This window comes from Sabethes cyaneus, chromosome 3, assembly GCF_943734655.1.
Source record: "Sabethes cyaneus chromosome 3, idSabCyanKW18_F2, whole genome shotgun sequence".
NCBI lineage: Eukaryota > Metazoa > Arthropoda > Insecta > Diptera > Culicidae > Sabethes > Sabethes cyaneus.
Genome location: NC_071355.1, coordinates 197,326,583 through 197,348,068, shown reverse-complemented (window position 1 = coordinate 197,348,068; position 21,486 = coordinate 197,326,583). Strand labels below are relative to the sequence as shown.

General features: G+C 39.1%; 1 protein-coding gene across 1 annotated transcript in view; it reads left to right on the top strand.

The window, feature by feature from the left end:
* Positions 1-1,599: 1,599 nt before the first annotated feature.
* The window catches only part of LOC128740573 (protein spire), a 194,338-nt gene continuing 174,451 nt past the window's right edge, over positions 1,600-21,486 (top strand). The window contains exons 1-3 of the mRNA XM_053836131.1: positions 1,600-1,653; positions 4,439-4,556; positions 13,667-13,971. Of these exons, the coding sequence (XP_053692106.1) occupies positions 1,600-1,653; positions 4,439-4,556; positions 13,667-13,971 (477 nt within the window). The remainder of the gene's footprint in view (positions 1,654-4,438; positions 4,557-13,666; positions 13,972-21,486) is intronic.

Genomic DNA, 21,486 nt, shown 5'->3' with positions numbered 1-21,486 from the left:
CCTAACGTTATCCACATTTGTCCCATCGACAAAATCGCTTCCCTCTCTTGCCACTCAGAAGTTCTTCTCACTGCTGTGGCTGTCTTTTGGTCACTTCACGGTCGTTCTACTATTATTAGGCCGACACAGTTCAGTTCGCCGTACAAAGGCTGGGCATGACGTGTTGGATTATGTGTTTGATTTTTTGTAGAACTTTCGTGTTTTCTGAGAACGGTGCACCTGCTCCCATGCTGCATACTCTTCTTCTCCTCGACAGCACTTTTTCTCCTTATAGATTTGGGTTTGCTGCAGAGTTACCAGGTTAATTTTTGAAAAGTCGTCACGAATCAAGAAAAAATGTCATCATTTGTCTTCTTCCGCGTTTCCAGAATTTCCCGCCCATATAAATTGCATGGTGAAGACTTCAAGTGTCTTCAAGTGAAGACAATACAAAATAAATCCTCAAAAATGTCTTCAAAATGAAGACATGTCTTCAATTCTGGCATCTCTGGTTTGCTGCATCTTTCCCTGTCTGTGTCTTTCCTCGTCATGCCATTTCAGCATTCGTTGATTCCGTTCTGCGTGCCCGTTGTTGGCCAATCACCGATCTGTATGTCATGTTTTGCGCAGTGGTCGTATTTACGCTCCAACTCCGCGTAGAATTCTTCCTGGTTGTGCACGTTGATCTGATTCAAGAACAGGTTGACCACCAATCCTGTTGTTATCCAATCATTCGATTCTATATCTTATGTAAAGGGTGTACCACATAAAATTGCATCACGGGAGAAGCGCTGTAGAAAATTACCCATTGGGTATTTTCTTTTGAAAATTTGGGTAGACGTAAGTTAGGGTGTATTTTTACACTGCATTTTTATCGCTGTCAGTTTTTCAAAAAATGAAAAAAATAGCGTCACCCGAAAAGCAACGCCGCGAATTGATTTTACGCAAGCACCTGGAAAATCCTCAACTCTCTCAGCAGGACATCGGAAAACAACTCGGAATCGTGCAGTCAACGATGAATAGTGTGATTAAACGTTACTACGAAACTCTGAGCATTGAACGGAAGGATAAATGCGGTCAGAATAGATGTTCTATTGGTAATCAGGATCACAAGTGTGTCGCGAAAACGTCCCAATGCTTCGGTCAGGAATGTGACCAAAAAAGTAAATCTGTCCAAATCTTTCTTTCAGAGAGCCAAGGACTGAGAGGGACTACATACGTACAAAGTGCAGAAGGTTCCAAATCGTGACGATACTCGAAAATTGTACACCCAGATGCCGACGAAGCTTCATTGTCAAGGCGGACTTCCGTCAGCTTCCGGGGCTGCTGTTTTTCACCGCTCAGCACAAGTTTGATATTTTGGACGTAGTAAGGAAGCAGAAATTTTCAAAGTTTGCCAAGAAATGCATGATTTGGAAAGCTACCTGCTCATGTGGCAAATGGAGTGCGTTGTTCGTTACTACCGGGACTGTAAACAGGCAGATCAACCTCAAGGAGTATCGACTAGTCCTCTGCTGAAGCAATACGAGGACCCTTAGACCTTCTGGCCGGATCTAGCTTCGTGCCACTATTCAAAGGACGTCATAGAGTGGTGCGAAGCGGCATTTTGGTGTGAGGTATATGTCTGATGTCATCGCTAACCTTCCCCTGCTAGTCGGTGTCATCCAGCGTCAAGTGGGTCTCGAAATCTATTATGATTACGAGGTCGTACTTCTCCGGAAAAATCTTTTTGGTCAACTCCCTCAGCCACTCCTTATTGGTGATGATCTGTTGCTCAGGTACGGTCAGCTTTGATTGACGCTTTCGCATCAAAATATCCATTTGGTCCAGGTACTTCTTCACCGTTTGGCCGAGTGCCCTGATCTTCTGCCCCAATGGCGTAGAACGATAAGATCATCTTGCTCGTGGTCTTCCTTTCCAGCCTCTGCTGCGCTTTACGTTTGCCCAGAAGTAAGACGATGTTGCAGATGCCGGTTCGGCTTTGTACGGCGGACACGAAGTGCCTCACGCTGTCCAACTTCTTCGCTCCGAGATGGAGCTGGCAGTACGAACAAAATATCGAGCGTAAATGCTTGACTGTTTTCGCCTTGGCTGTCGCAAATCAACCGGTAATGCGATCAAATTTGTTCGGAACACAACAGGGTTGCCACGATTGGCGATGCATGAGTGGATTTACCACCAGATTGATGAAGAGGAAATAAACCCTTGAAACGTTGGCCTAAACAGCAGATGAACTAGTTTAATAGTAGCCCGATAAGCAAAACGCCATCACTAAAACCAGAATTGTTAACGTTGGTCAAAAAGTTATTCTATAATTACAACCTTACCACCAATTACAATCACATGAAAAGTCGCTAATTTTTTTTATTGCGTACCTTATATAAAAATGAATGCATTGTGTTGTGCCTTAAAAGACAGCGTTTGCAATAATTCTTTATATACATGTGTTTCACTTTTCTATTAACATATTTTTACTGAGCGACGTTGATTATGACATTTTGAGTGAGCGATGTTAATTTGAACAAGGTGAATTTTTAATGTATGCGAGACTATCTTGTTGTTGTGCGCTTTACGTATTTAATCAATTTGACAGGTCATAACTAGGTCGCAAATCGAAAATTTCAATCCAAGCGGTAGGTGTTTTACTCATCCACTTTGGCTGCTGCGTCCAACTCGCGTCCCTAGGTCTGTGGAACTGTGGAACCGAAAAACAACCAATGTACAAAACAGCAACCAGCGTTCGCTTAACGGAACATCGATAGTCCGCGAAGATTTTAATCACACCACCAGCAACTGTTGCAAATTAAAATTTCTATGGCGCTCTGCAGAGAAAAAAAACTGTAACTGTTTGCTAACACCGACTGCAGGTTGACCGCCGCCATCCGGCGCATAACCTCCGGCAGTCGACTCGGTTGAACTCCGCAGCGGAGCATTACGGTTACGCGCGAAACAATGCAGTCTTAGTTTCTTGCGTGAACTTTTAGTGGTAGCAACATCCATTAGTAAAGTATCAGCAAAAGATGCTACAAGCGTACGAAGCATAAATGCGATTGACATGAATGACGCAGGAATCGTTTGAACAAAAGTACTGTAATTAGCTAATTGTAATATTCTTTTTCCTGTTTTAGCTCTATTAAGAATTGTATCGGTCCATATTAAGATTGACTTTATTCCCAAGTCAAATGATTCTTGGTTTTGTTTACGTTCTAAAGATTTCGCCCCTAAGACGGATGTCTTAGTAACGGAAATCCGCAACGATATGCTTCGGGTCAGTGGTAATGATTATCATCCTGTGCTAAGTTTCTCCGATTCCTTGTGTTCGCTGAACCGTGCCGCAGCAATTTACCTAGTTGTAGAACACGCAGATCACGTGTGTGAGAATCGTCGAATCATCCGGTTAGTTCGCATTTCTGTGTGTGCCCTAAAGACCACTCACTGGTCAGTTCTAACGGTGTGCTAGATATCGTCTACGGCGCGGTTAAGCGATTGAACCCTCTAATGATGATTATGGTGTTTTTGGACTTTTCCATCGGTTAAATTACCGACCAACAGTTATCGACGTTTATTTGGCATTTTTCTGCTTGAAAAAACTGTTGCTCACAAAGATGTATTAATCTAATCTATCATTACCGGTCTTTGTCACACTTATACCTTCCGGAGGTAATTTTTGTAATGATGTAAAGCTCACGTAGATAAATTGGCTTTTCTCGAATCTAGACGAAGGAAGAAAAAATCGGAGAAGCCGTTTCCTACGGTATGATAACATCGCCCAAACAGCTGGGCCAAGCCGTACTTGTAGTGAAGCCCACATAGTATGTATTGCTGTATGGGCTAGCGGCGGGCAAAAAAAAAATTAATTGAAGAAGAAAAAAAAACTTGCTGACTGATCGTCGACTATGGCCGGCTGGCTGGCTGGCTGGTTGGCTGGTTGGCTGGTTGGCTGGTTTGGTGGTCAACAGGCGTAACAACGTTGCAGTTTTTCCTTCTGTCTGATACGTATGTGATTTGTACCGTAACATTATGATTGCCTTATGATTTGCTATTATGTAATCATGAATTCTATATCTGCATGCTCTTCTCACTGCTCCAACGTTGAGGCGGTAATATGTTTTTTTTTCATTTTCGAAATCACTGATTAAAGTTTTTTGAATTTAGATCGTTTGTGTGTGCTGTTGTTGAGGCCACAACGCACCTACTGACCTTAATTGCGGCATTTGAAATTCAAACAAAAAATTGAAATAAGATAATTAGACTGAGATAATCAAGCGCGTTTTGCGTTATGAAAATGGTGATTAAAATAATGCATTTAATTCAGCAGCTTTGATTTGATGATTTAAACCAAAAATCGACAAAGAATTATTGTTTTTAATATTTGAGGTATGCTGAATGTTTACACTAAATCAACGAAGACCCTGTGACACATATTAATGAAATGATGTGCATCTCCTTTTTCTTACAGATCCTTCTGAAACTTGGCGTCGTTGTCTACACCGCACTTGACTACAATCTGCCCGCGAACGAAGACTGCCCCATGTCCCACGAGCTGGAGGAGTTAATCGAGTTCATGACCGCCGAAGGTAAGCTGGCTAGATTTTTTATTCATCAGATTTGTATTGTCGAATGACCTATATATAATTGCGGCTTGGCTGGTTCTTATTATTTTGATTTATGCTACCGAGAGCATTGTTTGCTCAGCACGGTATGAATGAAGATATATAATAACTGTTATGTGACATGGGAATCTGGGTGCGCTGTTGTTTGCAGCTTGGCATTGAGAGGCTTTGTTGTTACATATGACAAGCAGCTGAGCTTTCTTCAACTGCGCCAGCTTGTCACGACTGCTAGCTTTGTCATCATTGAAAATAACGATGCGGCATTAAAATTCCATCTCGTAAAGCAGAGGATTGAAAACTGTTTTGATTATTTTGTAGAATTGAATGGGAGGAAATACTGCCGGGCAAAACTTGAGGGCTGTAGATATAAAGAAAGCACAATTTTTTCTGCACTTACTTAGCAAGTCATTTTTTTATATTCCAATTCTAATCCTGTTTTATCTAACAATCCATCCATTTGTCGTATCAATTTAATTTTTCCTTAGTGCACAAAACTACAACCGATTAAATACTTTTTAAACGCGGGTTAACATTATTGACAGTTTCAGTAGTGTCTCACCTTGTACGCGTGCACTTTCGATAACCAATCCGTTGTGGCAAATGAAGGAGCAAATTTAAATATCAAGTGTAAAATAGCCGTCTAATTTTGAAGGCAGCCACTTTTGATGCATAAAATAAAAATTATCTGCTGCACCCAAATCCATCCATTCAACAGCAGCAGCACTTGTAGAAGGTAATGCGCAGATTTAAGTTCCGTGCGGTACCATGTGTATCGCCGTCGTCGTCGTCGCCGGTACAAGCTCACCTATCCGCAGTACCTTCCTTAGGCCAGTTGAGCGGTAGTAGCCGTGTGTAACTAAATCGAGATTTATGGAACCGCCAACTTGTCAGTTTACAGGCTGGCCTGAACCCGTCACGGCTGACAGTAGGTTCATACCCGTATGCACCCGTGTCTGACCACTACTGTACTGCACCCGCCACCGGTAAGGGGGTGTGATTCGAATTACCGAAGCGGTCACGGTTGCGGGGTGAGCTTATTTAATTTAGTTTTCATGTTTTTGATTGGGGTTCGCAAGTGGCTCGCGATGCTTTAAAAGCCTACTGAAGGGCGCTACTGACTGGCTGGCTAAGCACGCGATAGATCTTGATACAGTTGAAGGTCGCCGGTGCTGTTGCTGCGAGATCAACTTTCGAGTTGATCGCCGCCCAGCACTGAAACATATTCACCTGCGGGAAAATGCAATCATTCTAACATAATGCATAAAGCTGATTAGCATATAAGAGCAATAAAACTGACCACAGTATATCGAGTCACGATCTGTGGACCCTCCTCTCGCCTGCTACAAAGTGGTCCTCGACTCGCAAGCTGATTCGGTGCAACACGAATGGCGTTGAAGGTGGAGGAAGATCCGCAAAAATCTCTGACTAATTGCAATCATAAAGCTGTCAACTACCGTTTTTTCTACACCACTAACTGTTGACCAGAAGTCACGAGTTTGGCCGTAATGATATTTCTTGTCCGCCTGTTTTGTTGCTGGACATCCGCAGTTGCACTGTACGGTCCAGAGCAACGAAAGCACCTGGTTCCGCAAATCTGCGCGAGATTTTTATTGCCTGTCATAAACAGTATTTTGAAGTCCATTTGTTTAGTTTACCTATTATTGGTGAGAACGTTTCCAATCTGCTTATTTGTAATGGGCAATCTCGATCTGGTGTCCTCTTGCCTAGCGTATATAAAATTGAAAGTTAATTATTTGGCAGGTATTTTTTAATTAAATTTACCAATATCCTGTACGATGCTGTAGCGTAGCGCTGTTTAAACTTTTAATACTGAATTGGAAAACTATGTAGGGTATGTTGCTGTTGTCGTAATTGCCTATTCCCGTCCTATCCAGTACAAATTATTAAAAATATCAGCATTTTTATAACACACAATGAAAAACTAGTTATTCCCTAATATTTCACTTTGTTGGCTATCATACGCGATCAGCCAAAGTGAGCTGAGATCTATTCAAATGCTTTTTATCATTAAAGAAGTTCTATCAGCCAAATTTCCTACGGTTTTTCGTGCAACGAAGAAGAAAATGTCGACTAATCGTTTTAATTTCCGTCATTCATAAATGAAAATAACTCATGCAAGATATTAAACCGTATGAATAAAACAACTAGAGCGAATGCTCCCATAAGATTTACACGGGAAAAGTAAAGCAAACTGTTTTATTCATACGCCCTATTGTCGATATTCTACAGCCAGGAAAACTTGCCTGACCTGCAGAAATTTTGCAGAGTAACATGTGTCATGCCGTTCTACACAAATACATGCGCGTTAGCTTCGTAAACATTGTTGTGATTTTTAGTTCGGACGATGAAAAATTTTGATGGACGGATTTTAAAACGGTACGACGACTTTAAGAAATAAAGTCAGTTGCGTAATTTCAATAATATGCTTTAATAATCGCTTTTTAGTGATTTCAAAGTTCACGGATCGGAAAGTAAGTGTGTTTTAGTCAAATCAGCACCAGAACTTTTGGAGTATTCATTAAATCCATCCAACAAATGATGAAAATTAGAATGGCTTTACTTACTACGACGGGAATTAGAAATAAACCCTTTGCCCATTGCAGTATTTAACACAGAGTTACTGCAATTTAAATGTCACATGCAACAATAATTTTTTTAATTAATATTACATAGTAATAAAATATACCTATTAAGTAAATCGTTTTCATTACAGCTAGACATACAAAAAATAAATTAATAATCACTAACTAAAAATGGTTTGTGATTGTTTGATTACTTTCTGAGAAATACATAAATAAAAGAATATAATAGGGGAACTGGGGGGAAAATGAACACCCAATTTCGCCATTTTCTCCCTCAGGAACCAACCAAATGCTGATCGCACTATATGAATTGAAAGCTGGATTCATATTCCACGTAGCAATATATAACGATGTTTAAAAAAGGACTATTTGTCATGAAAAATTCCTTTTTTTTCGAAAGCGTCATATTCGAGCCTGATTTTTTTCATGTGGGTAAAATGAACATGTCATAGAAAACTAAAGTTGACATGCAGTTTGGATCAATTAAACATTATTTTACATTATCATTGTTCTACATAAGCCGTAGGTATTCAACAGGGCTGTTGGAATTAAAATGGGACTCCACAAAGTTAACATAATGTATCTTCGCCACGTTCATACAATGCTTGACTTTTAGCTCGCAGGATTTTCCAGCACTCGGCCATTTTCCGTCATTTTTCGAGAGACTCGATGATTTTTGTTGCTTGAATTGCAATTATTTCGTAGCTGCTGATAAATGGAAAGTAAAACATCATGATACACACTGTTCATTTTGCCCCCATAGTGAGGTGTTCATTTTACCCCCAAAACACCAATTGTTTTCAAGTGTTTATTATAAACAAACAGTTGACGTTTGCGATAGTTTTTTCAGTTAGTATCGCTTGAACCGCCTATCACGGGTTTGCAATTTTGGTGTTAGGACTTGCAAAAAGAAAACAAAATATAGTGTTCATAAAACGAAGAGCAAGAATTATTATTTACCGTTGTAAACTAATTTACGCCACCGAAATACCTTCTGAATATGTGTTAAACTCGACGGCTCAAAATGTCTGAAACAAATGAACATGTCTTTCATGTCCGTATTTCACGCTCTATTCATAAACCTTTCCAGATAAATTTTCGGACGAAAGTATTTCGTGGGAAGCTGTGGAATAATGTAGTATTAACTTTGTAATTACTGCCTTTCCTTGTCATCAATTTGCACAATCTTCAATCGCGCAACGTACCATTGTGCAGATAAGACATGAAACCAAAGATCAAAATCGTTTTTAAATATACAATAGTTACCCTTATTAAGCTGTATGCAAGTGAGATGTTGCCAAAAATTAAACAGAGAATCATGTAAAAATATATCGGAAACACAAATATCCGTAAACAATGAAAAAATAACAAATTCACAGTGCAATTGTATGGCTTTTTGAACTTTCATACGTCACGCACAAAATTCAATATGGCTGTCTATAGTACCTGTGTATAAATATTTCTTGGTTCTAACTCCTGTTTTGCTGCAACGCGCATTTGATAGTTTGCTTCTCTGCGGTGTTACTTTTTGTTTATCAACGCAACGCGTTTTCTGTAACGCGATTTTTCCCGTTCTATAATGGATGCTAAGGTAATCCTATAGTATGGATATGTAAGTGGCTTTGTCCACAAGTAAAATAACTTGGCAATAATAAGGAAAAATCAAAACAGAAGCTGTGCGATAATTGCTTGTGGGGCTTGCAATAATAAGATTTGAAGGTTGTCTTGGGGTGCAATAATTGGGTGCAGAGTTGCTGTCCAAAAAACATATTTTACACGGTTTTGTGTAAGAAATTTCACACAGATGGCTATAGAAACATATTTTATATTCATCTATCGTATAGTAAGCGGCTTTGCCAAAAAAAACCTGCTTTCATTTGTTCAAAATCATCAGATTGCTGTAGGCGAGTGCTTAGCTGTGCAACAATTGGTAGTTTACTCTTATTGCTTTGCTTATTGCTTATTTGTCTTAATTTATGCCTTGAATTCTTACATTAAACCTATTTCTGGACAAATTAAAATCAAACATATTACAAACGTCACTGAAAGAACGTATACACACATTAAAACTATTATTAGCACCGTAACTCGTTCTGTGAAATTGGATGGCCAATAACTATGGATCCTGAAGCCGACGAGATGTCACGGTATCGAATACAGGAGTTTGGAGCATTTCACATTTCCTGTAATAAGGGCTATTTAAGATAAACAGACGCTGCTGTTTGACGCGCCTGACTAAGAAGGTATCCAGTCAGCTGACAACGGCCTGTGTAACTGAGAAGATTGACTAGGTCATTCCACGGCAGTTGACGTAACACGAATCGCAAAAAGTTTTTCTGAATTCACTCAATCGCAAGGACCTGCGTTACGGGAGAAGAAAAAGGAGCCCAAATCGGAGAATCATACTCTAAAATGCTGCCTACGGAAGAGCAGTACAGTCTCTTCAAGCAACAAATGTCAGTGAATCCAGTGAAACGCATGATACCGCATGAAACCAAGCACTGTGTGTCTTAGCATGCCTTAGCGGTGACTTAACTTATATGTTAGTTGAACCTCAATTTCGAGTTGATAGTGACGCCTAGATCAATGACAGAGTTAACACGTTCCAGACAATCCGATCTCATGTTGTATTGATAGAGAAAAACGATGTCGCAACGACTGGACGATATTACTTTGCACTTTTCGCCATTAACGCGCATGCCGTTATCATTGCACCAGAGTAGCCAAATGACCAAATGATTAATATTTTCCTAAAGAACAGCATAAGCGGCATGATGCCCAACGCTTACGCCACGCAAGCATACGTACGACAAACATCCGCCGTAACTGTGTGTAGACATTTTGCTACCTACACACTCGCAAACACACAGCCTTGTAGCGTCTTTCTGCATATCCCACTCATGAGGAAAACAACTCGTGAGCAGCCAGCTGTACGTGTGGGCTAGTGGCCGTGGCTGTTATCTAAACACAAAGCAAAGCAAAGTCTAGGTGCTACATTCAGTTACCGAAACTTGACCTTCTGTTTTTATACGACAGACTTCGCAGCCAGCTCTTAGAGTACAGGATAATTGCAGGGCCAGTTGCATAAGAAAGTTAGACTTGTAGTCCTATTTCAAATCTGATTACAAGTATAATCAATTTTAATTTCAATTTGAGATTAAGCTCAAAGTAAAATTTCAAGTCCAATTTTAGGTTTAATCAGGTTCACTGATGAACCCAAACAGAGACAGGTCTTGTTCACAAAATTAAGTGTGAAAAAATCTCACAGTATAACCCGGAACAGATATCTCGTCTTTGATACAAATTCTTCAAGCAATATACTGCTGCTACTCGCATAACAATCCTATTTATAAAGGAAACTCCGTAGAAAATGGGACTGTTATGCGAGTAGCGGCAGTATACATTTATGAAGCGTTTCGCCATCCTGGTAGTCAGGCCAAGATGCGTCATGCTTGTAAAATGACCATGTACCATTCTATTTTCGCTTGCATCAGCTCGATAAGCTCTCTTTAGTTTTCGTGTCAGAACCAAGGAGTATGGTTTTTTGATCTCAAAGTAGATTTTGAGATCACTAGCTAAGAAATGCTTGGGTCCTCGTATCGAAAGTTTTAAATCCTAGCAAGAAGATGAGCAAGCCAAGATGGCTGCCTTGTGGAATATCGAACGCAGCAATAAACTCGCTGGATTTTGCTTCTTTGGTTTCAACAGCAAGATGTCGATCAACCACGTAAGATTTCAGCCAAAGCAGTGCGGAGCCTCTAAGTCCCATTCTGTTGAGCTTGTAGTAAATGATAGAAGATTTATCGTAGTTAATCAACGTGGTATGAAGCCATGTTGAAAATCGTCGATGAATTGTTTGTAATGGTCGAAGAATGGTCCTACTACTTTTATGAATAGCTTGGAAGCCATAGACGAAGCATCGATACCCCGATAATTGTTGATGTTCTTTTAATTCCAGTTCTTGTAAACCGGAAACATAAACGTAGTCTTCCATAATGTCGTCGGTTGACAGAGACAGATTGAAAAATGTGGAAGAAAACTACGGCTGTATTTCCCGAGAAGAATAGTAGGTATCCCATCCAGTCCAAAAGAGGTAAAGGGCTTCATTTCAGTGATAACTTTTTAGATCATGGAATCGTACACTTACTTATGTATCCACGTCCTCCAGCTCGGCAGGACTAAGGGATGAAATCAGAGATCGCCACTGCTGTTTGTACTGGCTTTCATTTGTCACCAGGACAGGTTCTTGTCAACAGCCCGGTTGTCATTGGCTAAGCTGCGTTGACATGAGCCTCTGGGTCCGCCTCTTCTATGATGTCCTTGAGGATTCCAGTCGAGTGCTTCTCTGCAGATCTCGTTCACTCTTTTTCTCAAAGTCAATCACGTTCTGGTTAATATCTCCGATGTGCTTAAAAAATTTTCCGAAATATTCACTTCAAGCACCAGATATAACACGGAATGACCGTACACTATCTTTACGAGAGGATGTGGAGCCGAACACTAACGAAAAACCGATTGAGCATTTGACTGTTCTCGTTAGTCACAGTGTTAATCTACCATAAAAGGTTCAGGTTGTAGCCGTCCAGCAGTTTGTACATACTGCCATGGAAGGCAGATTGTACTGCATCTGCATACAAAAATCCTTCAGAACAGGTCAGTCAGAACAGTTGATCGGTTCAATCAGATGGTAGATACTTAGAGCACACGCAGGTAAAGCGAATAAGTTTCTAGCTTGACTTGCTTCGCTGTTGCTGAAGCACTATTCATCAAAACTTGTATCATAATTGTGATTTAGGTGAATAGCAATTAGTATTCCACCGCTGTGGGATCTCGAACTGCTCTGTGCGTTTCGATTGGTCCGAAAAACTTCGTAGCTGTCTCCGAATATTGCAAGGTGCGCTCGCAGAGTCAAGTCTCAGTAAGAATGATGATATCGAGCGATTCGTCTGAACAGGCAAGAACATACTCGGCAATGGATTTATTCATGCCACCGACGTTTTGATAATACAATTGGCAGAGGTTAAAGGTTAAAATAAAGGTTTTATTGCCGTATTAATCATTACCTCTGGTTTTATTGTTGTATTGCAATACAAATTGTGCAATATCGAAAGGATACGAGTCCAAACACACTTATAGCTAGCTACAAAACCATGATAAAACTCGAAAACAGACACTGAGGATGCCCACAATAAAACTGTTAATAAAGCAAATTTATTGTGTTTGCTTATATTACCACGTTAAAACTTGTTGGCTGCACCACGTCTCTTATAAACTTACCATATGTGTGGCGTAGCAATACAAAATGGCGCACCAATCAAAATTGATTTTTTCGCGGTTGCTTGTCAAACCGCAATAAATCTGTTAGTTTTATAGAGCTATTAAATCAGTAGCACCCTGACCAAACAGTTTTTTTGCTGCTATTATAAAGAATACCGTAGTTCAACACCAAAATAATTTTTTTATGTGAGGCCTTATTGCCATATTCTAGTATTTTGTTTTAGTTGGCAAACAAAAATTCACCAAAGCAAAGTGTTTTGCAGAAAGAAAATTATTATCAATAGGTTTTTCAGCCACAGGTAGCAACTAAAATGATTTTGCTAGAAATTGAGATTGACAAACTGAATATATTTATTTTGTTAAAACAACCAGTTTTCGAAAATTGCAAAATTTTAGTGGCGCGTTGATTTTATCCACCTATCATATCAATATGCACGATGAAATTAAATGCGCACATGCTGCAAACCAACGAGAGTGGGCCACTTAGTCAGAAGGCAGTTTTATAGCGGTCGTCAGAAAGTTCTGGTGGAGCTCATAGTTTTGTTAGCGGTGTTATGAAATTGGTCATGAAAACCACTATACGAACGTAACAAAACTTGAAATTGTTACTTGGATGGATGGATGGAATTAATACAAACAGTGCCAATGAACGCATATCCCGATACTTGTGTAAGGATGGAGATGGATGCACATTCGAACAGTGGAATTATTAGTGATTGAACCATTCAATTTAGATTACTGCCCATACAAATTCGCGGTTCTAAATATTCACTCAATAACAAAATGGATTGTAAGATATTCTTTTCATATGGGTTCGCGATATCAGTCTGTCTTAATATTTACGAGTTTTCATCATTCAAATACGAAAAAACTATAAAATTATGTCGAAAATTATTCAATGACTCTTTGGCATTTAAATTCTCGAAAATGAGAACTTTAAAAAAATTACAAACCGCCCCCATCAATTCAGAAGGAAATGGGGACGCCTGGCTGTTTATCAGCTTACAGCATGGAATGTTATCTGAAATCAGATGTTCAATATCAGATATGTTTAAAAATCATACGTTTAATTCAATTGAACTATTGTTGACCATTACTAATACCATTACGGCCCGATCGGGCTGCGTGAAACTAATCGAGACTCTGCGATCATCGTTACACACCTTCTAACAATAGTTTTTTTTTCATTTCCAGATAATGACGATGAGGGCATCGAGCACGACTCGGAAGAGCCGATAACCGACGAAGATGAGGCCGTCGTGGCTGATCACGTGGACGACAACGAAAATGACGTTGACCGGCATCGGCACCGGTGCAGTGGGAGTGAAAGTAGCCACGGCGGTGGCAGCGAGATCATTCTTCGAAACGGACCGGATGAAGATAGACATCACAATCATCATTATCATCAACATCAGCATCAACATCACCACAGTAGCAGCAACGATAGCAGTAAGAAAACATCACAACCAGAAACCAAAGAATTGGATCACGTGTTGGCGGTAAGTGTTGTATACGACCTACTTTCAACTAATTATGTCACAATAAACGGACTATGGGACAATTTTATGCGCACGGTTTATTGAGGGAACTTTGTTACTGTGAAGGGTGAAAGAGCTAGAAATAAGTAATATTATCGGTCATACATTATGATGTTGCATTTGTTGGGAAATTGAGTAATTGTAGAAATTGCGGTTGGTCTATAATTTAGGTTTAAATTAAACTTTCATTGTATCCAGTTTTATTTAATGACAAAATTATGGCGAACAAAATAGTAAAATTGCAACTGGGTGGGCCACCTTCGTTGGTTGAACGTTCAGAGTGAGAAGTAAAGCGCCACTTGCTGCTGTAAAATCGATTTTAAGACTACATCGATGTAGGGCACGGCCACGAACCGGAGTAGTACCAGGGGGACACTTTGAATGATCATATCTTAAGTCATGAAATCTAAAAGTATATATTGGCGCAATAATAGTTTTAATTCAATCACCATTTCTAACATGCTATTGCAATTGCATGTCATGATGTCAACATCAGCACTTTTGGCTCGAACAGCATATTGTGTGGACGGTTTGTCGCCAACATAGAGCAAAGAGTCAAGCTCCTGAAGCAAATATTAATTTTCAAATAAAAAAAATGTCTCTCGGCCGCTTAAATTCTGTACACCATGCTATTGAATAGTTTGAATTGAATATTTCCAAAAAAAACAGTTTAATTTCTCTTTCTCCAACTTCTACTAGTGCAGGGAAGTTACTGGAAGGGCAAGGGCGTAGAATTGTGCGTTTGTTTATACACTTCTGCGTCACGTTTCGGTTGAAATTCGTGGACGGGCCGTGAATGAAGAAATATATTGTACATTGGATCAACTCGATGCTTACATTGCGCACGTATACAGACAAATACAAATGGACAAATGGTTCTCGTTAATCAATCCATTGAAATCTAATTCAATGCTGCCCATGGTTGCACATTCGGGCAGCTCCTTGTACGGAGCAATGAAACTGAAAATCGAATTTGGCCAAATATAGAGGGAACAAACGTCGTCAGATGGAATCTAAGCTAGTTCACGAACTCGTAAGACTGGAGACAAATTGAAAAGGGTCCGTAATCGATCGGTTCCATATCCGTGAAACGAAACAATGAATTGGTGGTGGAAGTCAAAAGAAGAGTTCTGTTCTTTTTTTGATTGGTTTTTTCCCGTGTCAAGATATTGATTAAATGATTTTGTCTAATTTTTAATTTTTTATCTGACACAGCTCATTGCTTTCTGAAATCCCTGAATGAAAATCATTCAGCATTTGTTTAAAATGGATGTATCCTGATTATTTTAATAAATGATAGTTTACTAGAGATAAATTCGCAAGAAATTATCTTTACAAACCAATATACCGTACAGTGCTCATCTAGAGACAGCTATATATTTGTTATTTAAAATAACTTAGGTCTACGAGTTCTAGCTCCAAGGTCAAATTGCAATCGAATTGCCATTTCCAGGTTTTCCTAAAAAAATATAATTAAATCCCACACGGGATGATTATTTCTTGTATTCACCTCACGCCTGGATTGATTTGTCTAAGTAGGTGGTCGGTCTTAGCTATGGCGGTTATTAACGTGCAACTTTGAATCGTTCGAGAACAAGGAAATAACTTGATTTCTCATTGTTCCCAGCGGCAAACAGCTCCAAATTAAAACTACAGATTTATTACAGCCGACATTGAATTTATAATTGGTACCGTTTTCAGCCCACAATTGTTTAATTGATTGATTAGTTTTTTATGGAAACTATGTTTCCGGAAACCAAACGTTTGATCTTTTATTAGTTTATGAGTCATATAATTATCTTCGGACACATAGCGACATGTAGTCTCGGTCAAGACGGATAGAAACCCCTAAAGCCATGTCAGTTCGCAAGAGAAAAATTTATGATCCGTTTCAAAAACTGAAACACAAATCAGCAGGGTAGCAAAATTTTGCTTTTTTCTCTCACGGGCATGTAAAATTGCTAATAATAGAAAACAGATCACTGTGTCATACCGCACGGCTATAATATTTTGCATGGTTGAAACAACCATCAAAAGGGGGCTCGGTTATTATTTCTACCTCTAATTACAGCCCAATAACATTCCTCTTTTAAACCAACGAAAGTGAAACTACTTCACACCAGAAGATGAAAATAAAAAACAAACAAACAAACAAACATCTCAGCCCGGCTGATAGCATTGATCCAGAAGATTCAGACTGTGGCGTAATTATGGACAGCGGGAAAAGCGTGAACTTGCGGCAGCCATAACGAGCGTATCGAGCAATAATGGTCGAACCTTTCATTTTCAAACAGCTCTGCGGCGATGCAAAATATGGGTCTATGAGGCAGCAGTACGTACACATTTCTGTCCGCCGAAGATTGAACGGAGAAAGTTTTTTACAGCTTAATTATTCTTTCCTGTTTTCAGCTATTTAAGTAAGCGGCTTCTTTCGGCGGGTTTCATGTGTTTTCATTCACACTTGCTCTTTTTGATGGGAACAAAGGCTAGGAAAGGCTATAGGTAGGGGAATTGTGTATAACGTGCCCCCCCTGGCCAATGTGCCCCCCCTTCGTTTTTCGCTAAACAAGCGAAATTAAAATGCAAAACCACCCAGAAACCATAGTATTTGATGGATCTAGCCTACTATGCAAGTATGACAGTTGTCACATACTGTAGAAACAAAACAAAAATAAATTTGTTTTTGAGCAGCTTCCGATGTAACTTTTGGCGTCATTTCCATAAGCTATTTTCTTGTCAAAATCTGTAAATAACCGGTTGTTGCGATTCGATTGCGTAAAGTGAACTTCAAAAAGACATCCCTGCTAAAAATAACGGTATGAAACGCTTGATTTGCTTTAGCATTTAATATTTTTTCAAATAAGTAAAAGCAGGCCAATATGCCCCACTTGCGGTGGTGCAATTTGCCCCCCTTGCAAATGTGGCTATAAACATAGGTAAACAGATCTAACTTGAAGCCAATTGCCATTATTTAATTCAATTAGTATTGTAGAGCAACCGTGGTGGGAATAATTTATTACCAACGTCCAAATTCTAGGTAATTCAACTACCCGGTACAAAACGCCACAGCTGCGGTATAATGTGCCCCATGCAGAAAAGACAAAGTGCACCAGAAGGCCGAAAGTAGGTTTATTTTACATGAAATAAGGATATTTTGCAAAACAAAGGAAATAGTTTTACTTTCTACAAAATAGAGTTGGTCTGTCACTGGTAGAAATACTCAAATTACCGCATTGGGCATATTATACCGCAGGTGGGGCATTTTACCCCGCGCAGACGAGAAACACAACATTTAGGTGCTTTTATTAAATAATTCCTAGCATGTTTAATCCACAATACTAAATGAAATAAACAATTGCAATTGGTTGTCAGCTTAAGTACCAACATATACACGTAGTTGTAACGTTAATCTGGGGAGGTATAACGGAGATATATCCATTTATTCTTAGGGGGGGCACATTATACACGTTTCCCCTATTATTCGCGGGTCAGTGTGATTGATTTCGGCTCATTTCGGTAGGTTCATTTATTTCCGTATATCGGAATGATCTCTCTCGGTCGAAACCATGACCGAAGGTCAAGCCGAGGAAGTGAATATTTGTGAACCATTGGGCTCGGTTGGATTTATTTTAAGTGCAGTGGAGAGGAATAGAGGAGAAATGCATGTGGGGAAAACCGTCGATAGTTGTATTTTTCCAGTAACCAATTTACAACCATTGATAGGAAAAAGCTAGGTAAACAGCGTGTGCCGCAACTATGACAGGTGGTTGCGTTTTATTTATTATAACTTCTCCTTTCGTGTATAATTAATGTAGCAAAAATATTATCGTGTTTTCTGTCGGAAGCAAGGAACTTTATATCATCTTTTGAAATTAAATATAACAAATGTATATGATGAAAAGTCAATGCTAGAGTCTATCCAATTTTTAATTCATTACAGATTTTAAATTAGATATTCAGTAATGTACGAATCCGTCACCACACTCAAATCTTTTTTTACACGGTTTGTTTTGTTTGTTTTTTCGATTACTCAAGGACGGTGCAATTTAGGGACCAATTATAAACTACGTGACGAATGTCGGGCCCTCCCAAATGTATTGAGAAACAAATAAAAGGTCCCTAAGATACCCGTTTAATAATCGAAAAAAAAAACAAACCGTGTATAAAAAGTACTTGAGTGTACATTAATCTCACAAAAATCACGCCATAAAAAATACCTTAATATAAGCTTGTTATGGAAGACGAACTTTTTCTTTTCAGTTTTACTATTTAATCATTATTCTGTCAGAAACATATTAAGGTTCTAACTACCACGCTCCATTAGTATTTGTTTCTATTGAAGCCTGCTAGAATAATATACCAAGGTCTATTAGAATAATATACCAAAAGAGGAATTAAAATAAACCTTTAAAACCCCGTGGTTCTCTTAGCCTGGCAAAAAGTAATGAACTATGAACCTAATGAACGTGCTTTATAATGTGACTCTCCTCTGTCATCTAATTTTCGTTCTTCCTCCTCTCTCGGCTGGTTCTCTTCTAACCAGTTTTTGTCTACTTTAAAAACTAAAGTTACAAAAAATTATTCGTGGATATTGGTATTTTTCAAAATGGTCGAAGGGTGTAGGGTTCGAAAATTTCGTGAAATTTTTATTTAAGAAATTGTTTAAATAAGTCCGAGAAAATTTTCCTTGGAGTTTTCTGAAAAAGACGAGAGCTTAGATTTTATCAAATTAAAAGTTGTTTTGGTTCAGAAGTCAACTAGTTTTGACCGTGTGTATAATTTCATGAAATTCTGCGATCCTTTGGTTCATTTTATATTATAAATTTGATAAAAATTCCCGTATGCCAGTTTGGTGTAGAACGATCCAGATGTTCCAGAGCTATGTCGGAACTTTACACAATTTTGTGTGGATTTTATTATTATCTAAAGCTATTTCTTTGATTTTGTGTGACTTGCTTTTACTGAGCTAGTTATTTGATGTTTAACGTAACTTTGTATCAAAGTTCTACGCAATTTACGTGACTTCTTGGATTTCTCTTACTTACTTACTTAATTGGCCTAACGTCTTACGACAAGGCCTGCACAGTATAATTTTCCCATCTGTTTCGGTCCATGGCAACCGACCTCCAGTTCCGCGGGCACCCAGTGCTCGCCAAATCTCACTCCACCTGGTCTTGCCACCTCGCTCGCTGTGCCCCGTCACGTCACACTACATATGTATTTGCTTTCCAAAACAATCTAGGTAAGGAAAATGCTATAATATTTGGGGGTTTCTCAACGATTTTTCCAGCTGAAACACAAACACTGTGCAAAGAAATGTCAAAACGTTGTATCGTCACGGCGGAATGTGTCATCTTATATATAAAAATGGATTTCTGTCTGTCTGTGTGTCTGTCTGTCGAGATGTTCCTTATAGAATCGAAAAATACAGAGCCAATCGGCCTGAAAATTTGCATGTAGAGGATTTTGGGAACAGGGAAGGTTCTTATGATGGTTAGAAACCCCTCTCCACACTAAGAGGGGGGGCTCCCATACAAATGAAACACAAATTTCTGCATAACTCGAGAACTAATCAAGCGAATGGAACAAAATTTGGTATGTGGGTGTTTTTGGAGACAAAAATTTTTTCTATGGTGAATTGAGACCCCTACGCTCTTTAGAAAGGGGAATTATAACTTCTCTTCCCTTTAAGAGAGGGGGCTTCCATACAAATGAAATACAAATTTTCTCATAACTCGAAAACTAATCAAGCAAATGGAACAAAATTTGGCATGTGAAAGTTTTCGAGGGCAAGAATATTTTCTATGGTGAATAAGGACCCCTCCCCACTTTAAGAGGGGGGGGGGGCTCCTATACAGACGAAATGCAAATTTCCTCATAACTCTAGAACTAATCAAGCAAATGAAGTCAAATTTAGCATGTGGGTGTTTTTGTAGGCAAGAATATTTTCTGTGGTGAATAAGGACCCCTCCCCACTTTAGGAGGGGGGGCTCCTATACAAATGAAAAACAAATTCCTCATAACTCGAGAATTAATCAATCAAATGGAACCAAATTTGACATGTAAGTGGTTTTGGAGGCAAGATTTTTTTTATGGTGAATTAAGACCCCTCTCCTGTTTAGAAAGGGAGTTATGACCCATCTCCCCTTTAAGAGGGTGGGCTTCCATACAAATGAAATGCCATTTTCCTCTTATCTCGAGAACTAATCAAGCAAATGGAACCAAATTTGGCATGTGAGAGTTTTAGATGGCAGAAATTTTTTCTATGGTTAATTACGACCCTTTCCCCTTTTAAGAGGGGGGGCTCCCATACAAATGAAATACAAATTTCCTTGTAACTTGAGTACTAATCAAGCAAATGGAACCAAATTTGGTATGTGGGGCTTTTAGGCGGCAAAAATTTTTTCTATGATGAATTAGGACCCCTTTTTTTATGGAGAGGGGAGGGCTCCCATACAAATGAAATATAAATTTCCTCAAAACTTCAGTACTAATCAAGCAAATGAAACTAAACTTGGCATGTGGGTATTTTGGGAGGCAAGTTCTTTTTCTAAGGTGCATTAAGACTTCTCCCCTTCTCAGGACGGAAATTATGACCCCTCCCCCTCTAAAAGGGGACGCTCCCATACAAATGAAATATGTATATACAAATGTGGGGGGTTTTGGAGGTAGGATTTTTTTAGTTTTAGTTTTAGTCGCCTCCCCCCTGTGGTAGGGGGATAAGGATTCTTATACAAATAAAACAGAATTTTTGCGTAACTTAAAAACTAATCGAACTCGAGAAATTTTAAACTCTTCCACAAAACGTTAGTCAATAACAAGATCACCAAAAACTATCTATTAGGTTTATTTATTTTCCTAGGTTTACTGACCTCTATTACACTCAAGTTGCTTTTTATGCGAAGGATACGTCCCGCATAAATCAAATCCACGCAAATTCCGAAATTCGCGTAAAAAAAGACCGCGTAAATTCCGAAATTCGCATAAAAATAGTCGCGTAAAAAACCGCTTAAAAGGTGACTTCGGTGTACTTTCTTTCCGTTGAGTCCGAACGAGCGACAGCGAGTAAGGAGAGAATAACCCCTGCGAAATGGTACTTTCCACGAAAACATTTTCCGTGAAATGGTACATCCCGCGTAAGATTTTTCGCGAAATGGTATTCCGCAAAACTCTATATTCCGCGTTATGGTCAACCGAGAAGTGGTGTTCCGCAAAATGGTATGCGACGAAATGTTATGTAATCATGGCGAATATTTTAATGCCATCCGCCTTATTTTGGCAGGCTACGCAATGGGGGGAGTTGTTTTTTACTTTGCTGTGAGGAAAATTTGTATGTTAAACCACCCATGAACTCCTCAGAAACTTGCAAAACTCAAGATTGTGACAAAGATCATCCAAGATTCATGATTTATGTACAACACAGGTTAATTTGTGGCAATACGAAGTTTGTCGGGTCAGCTAGTATATAAATAAAAT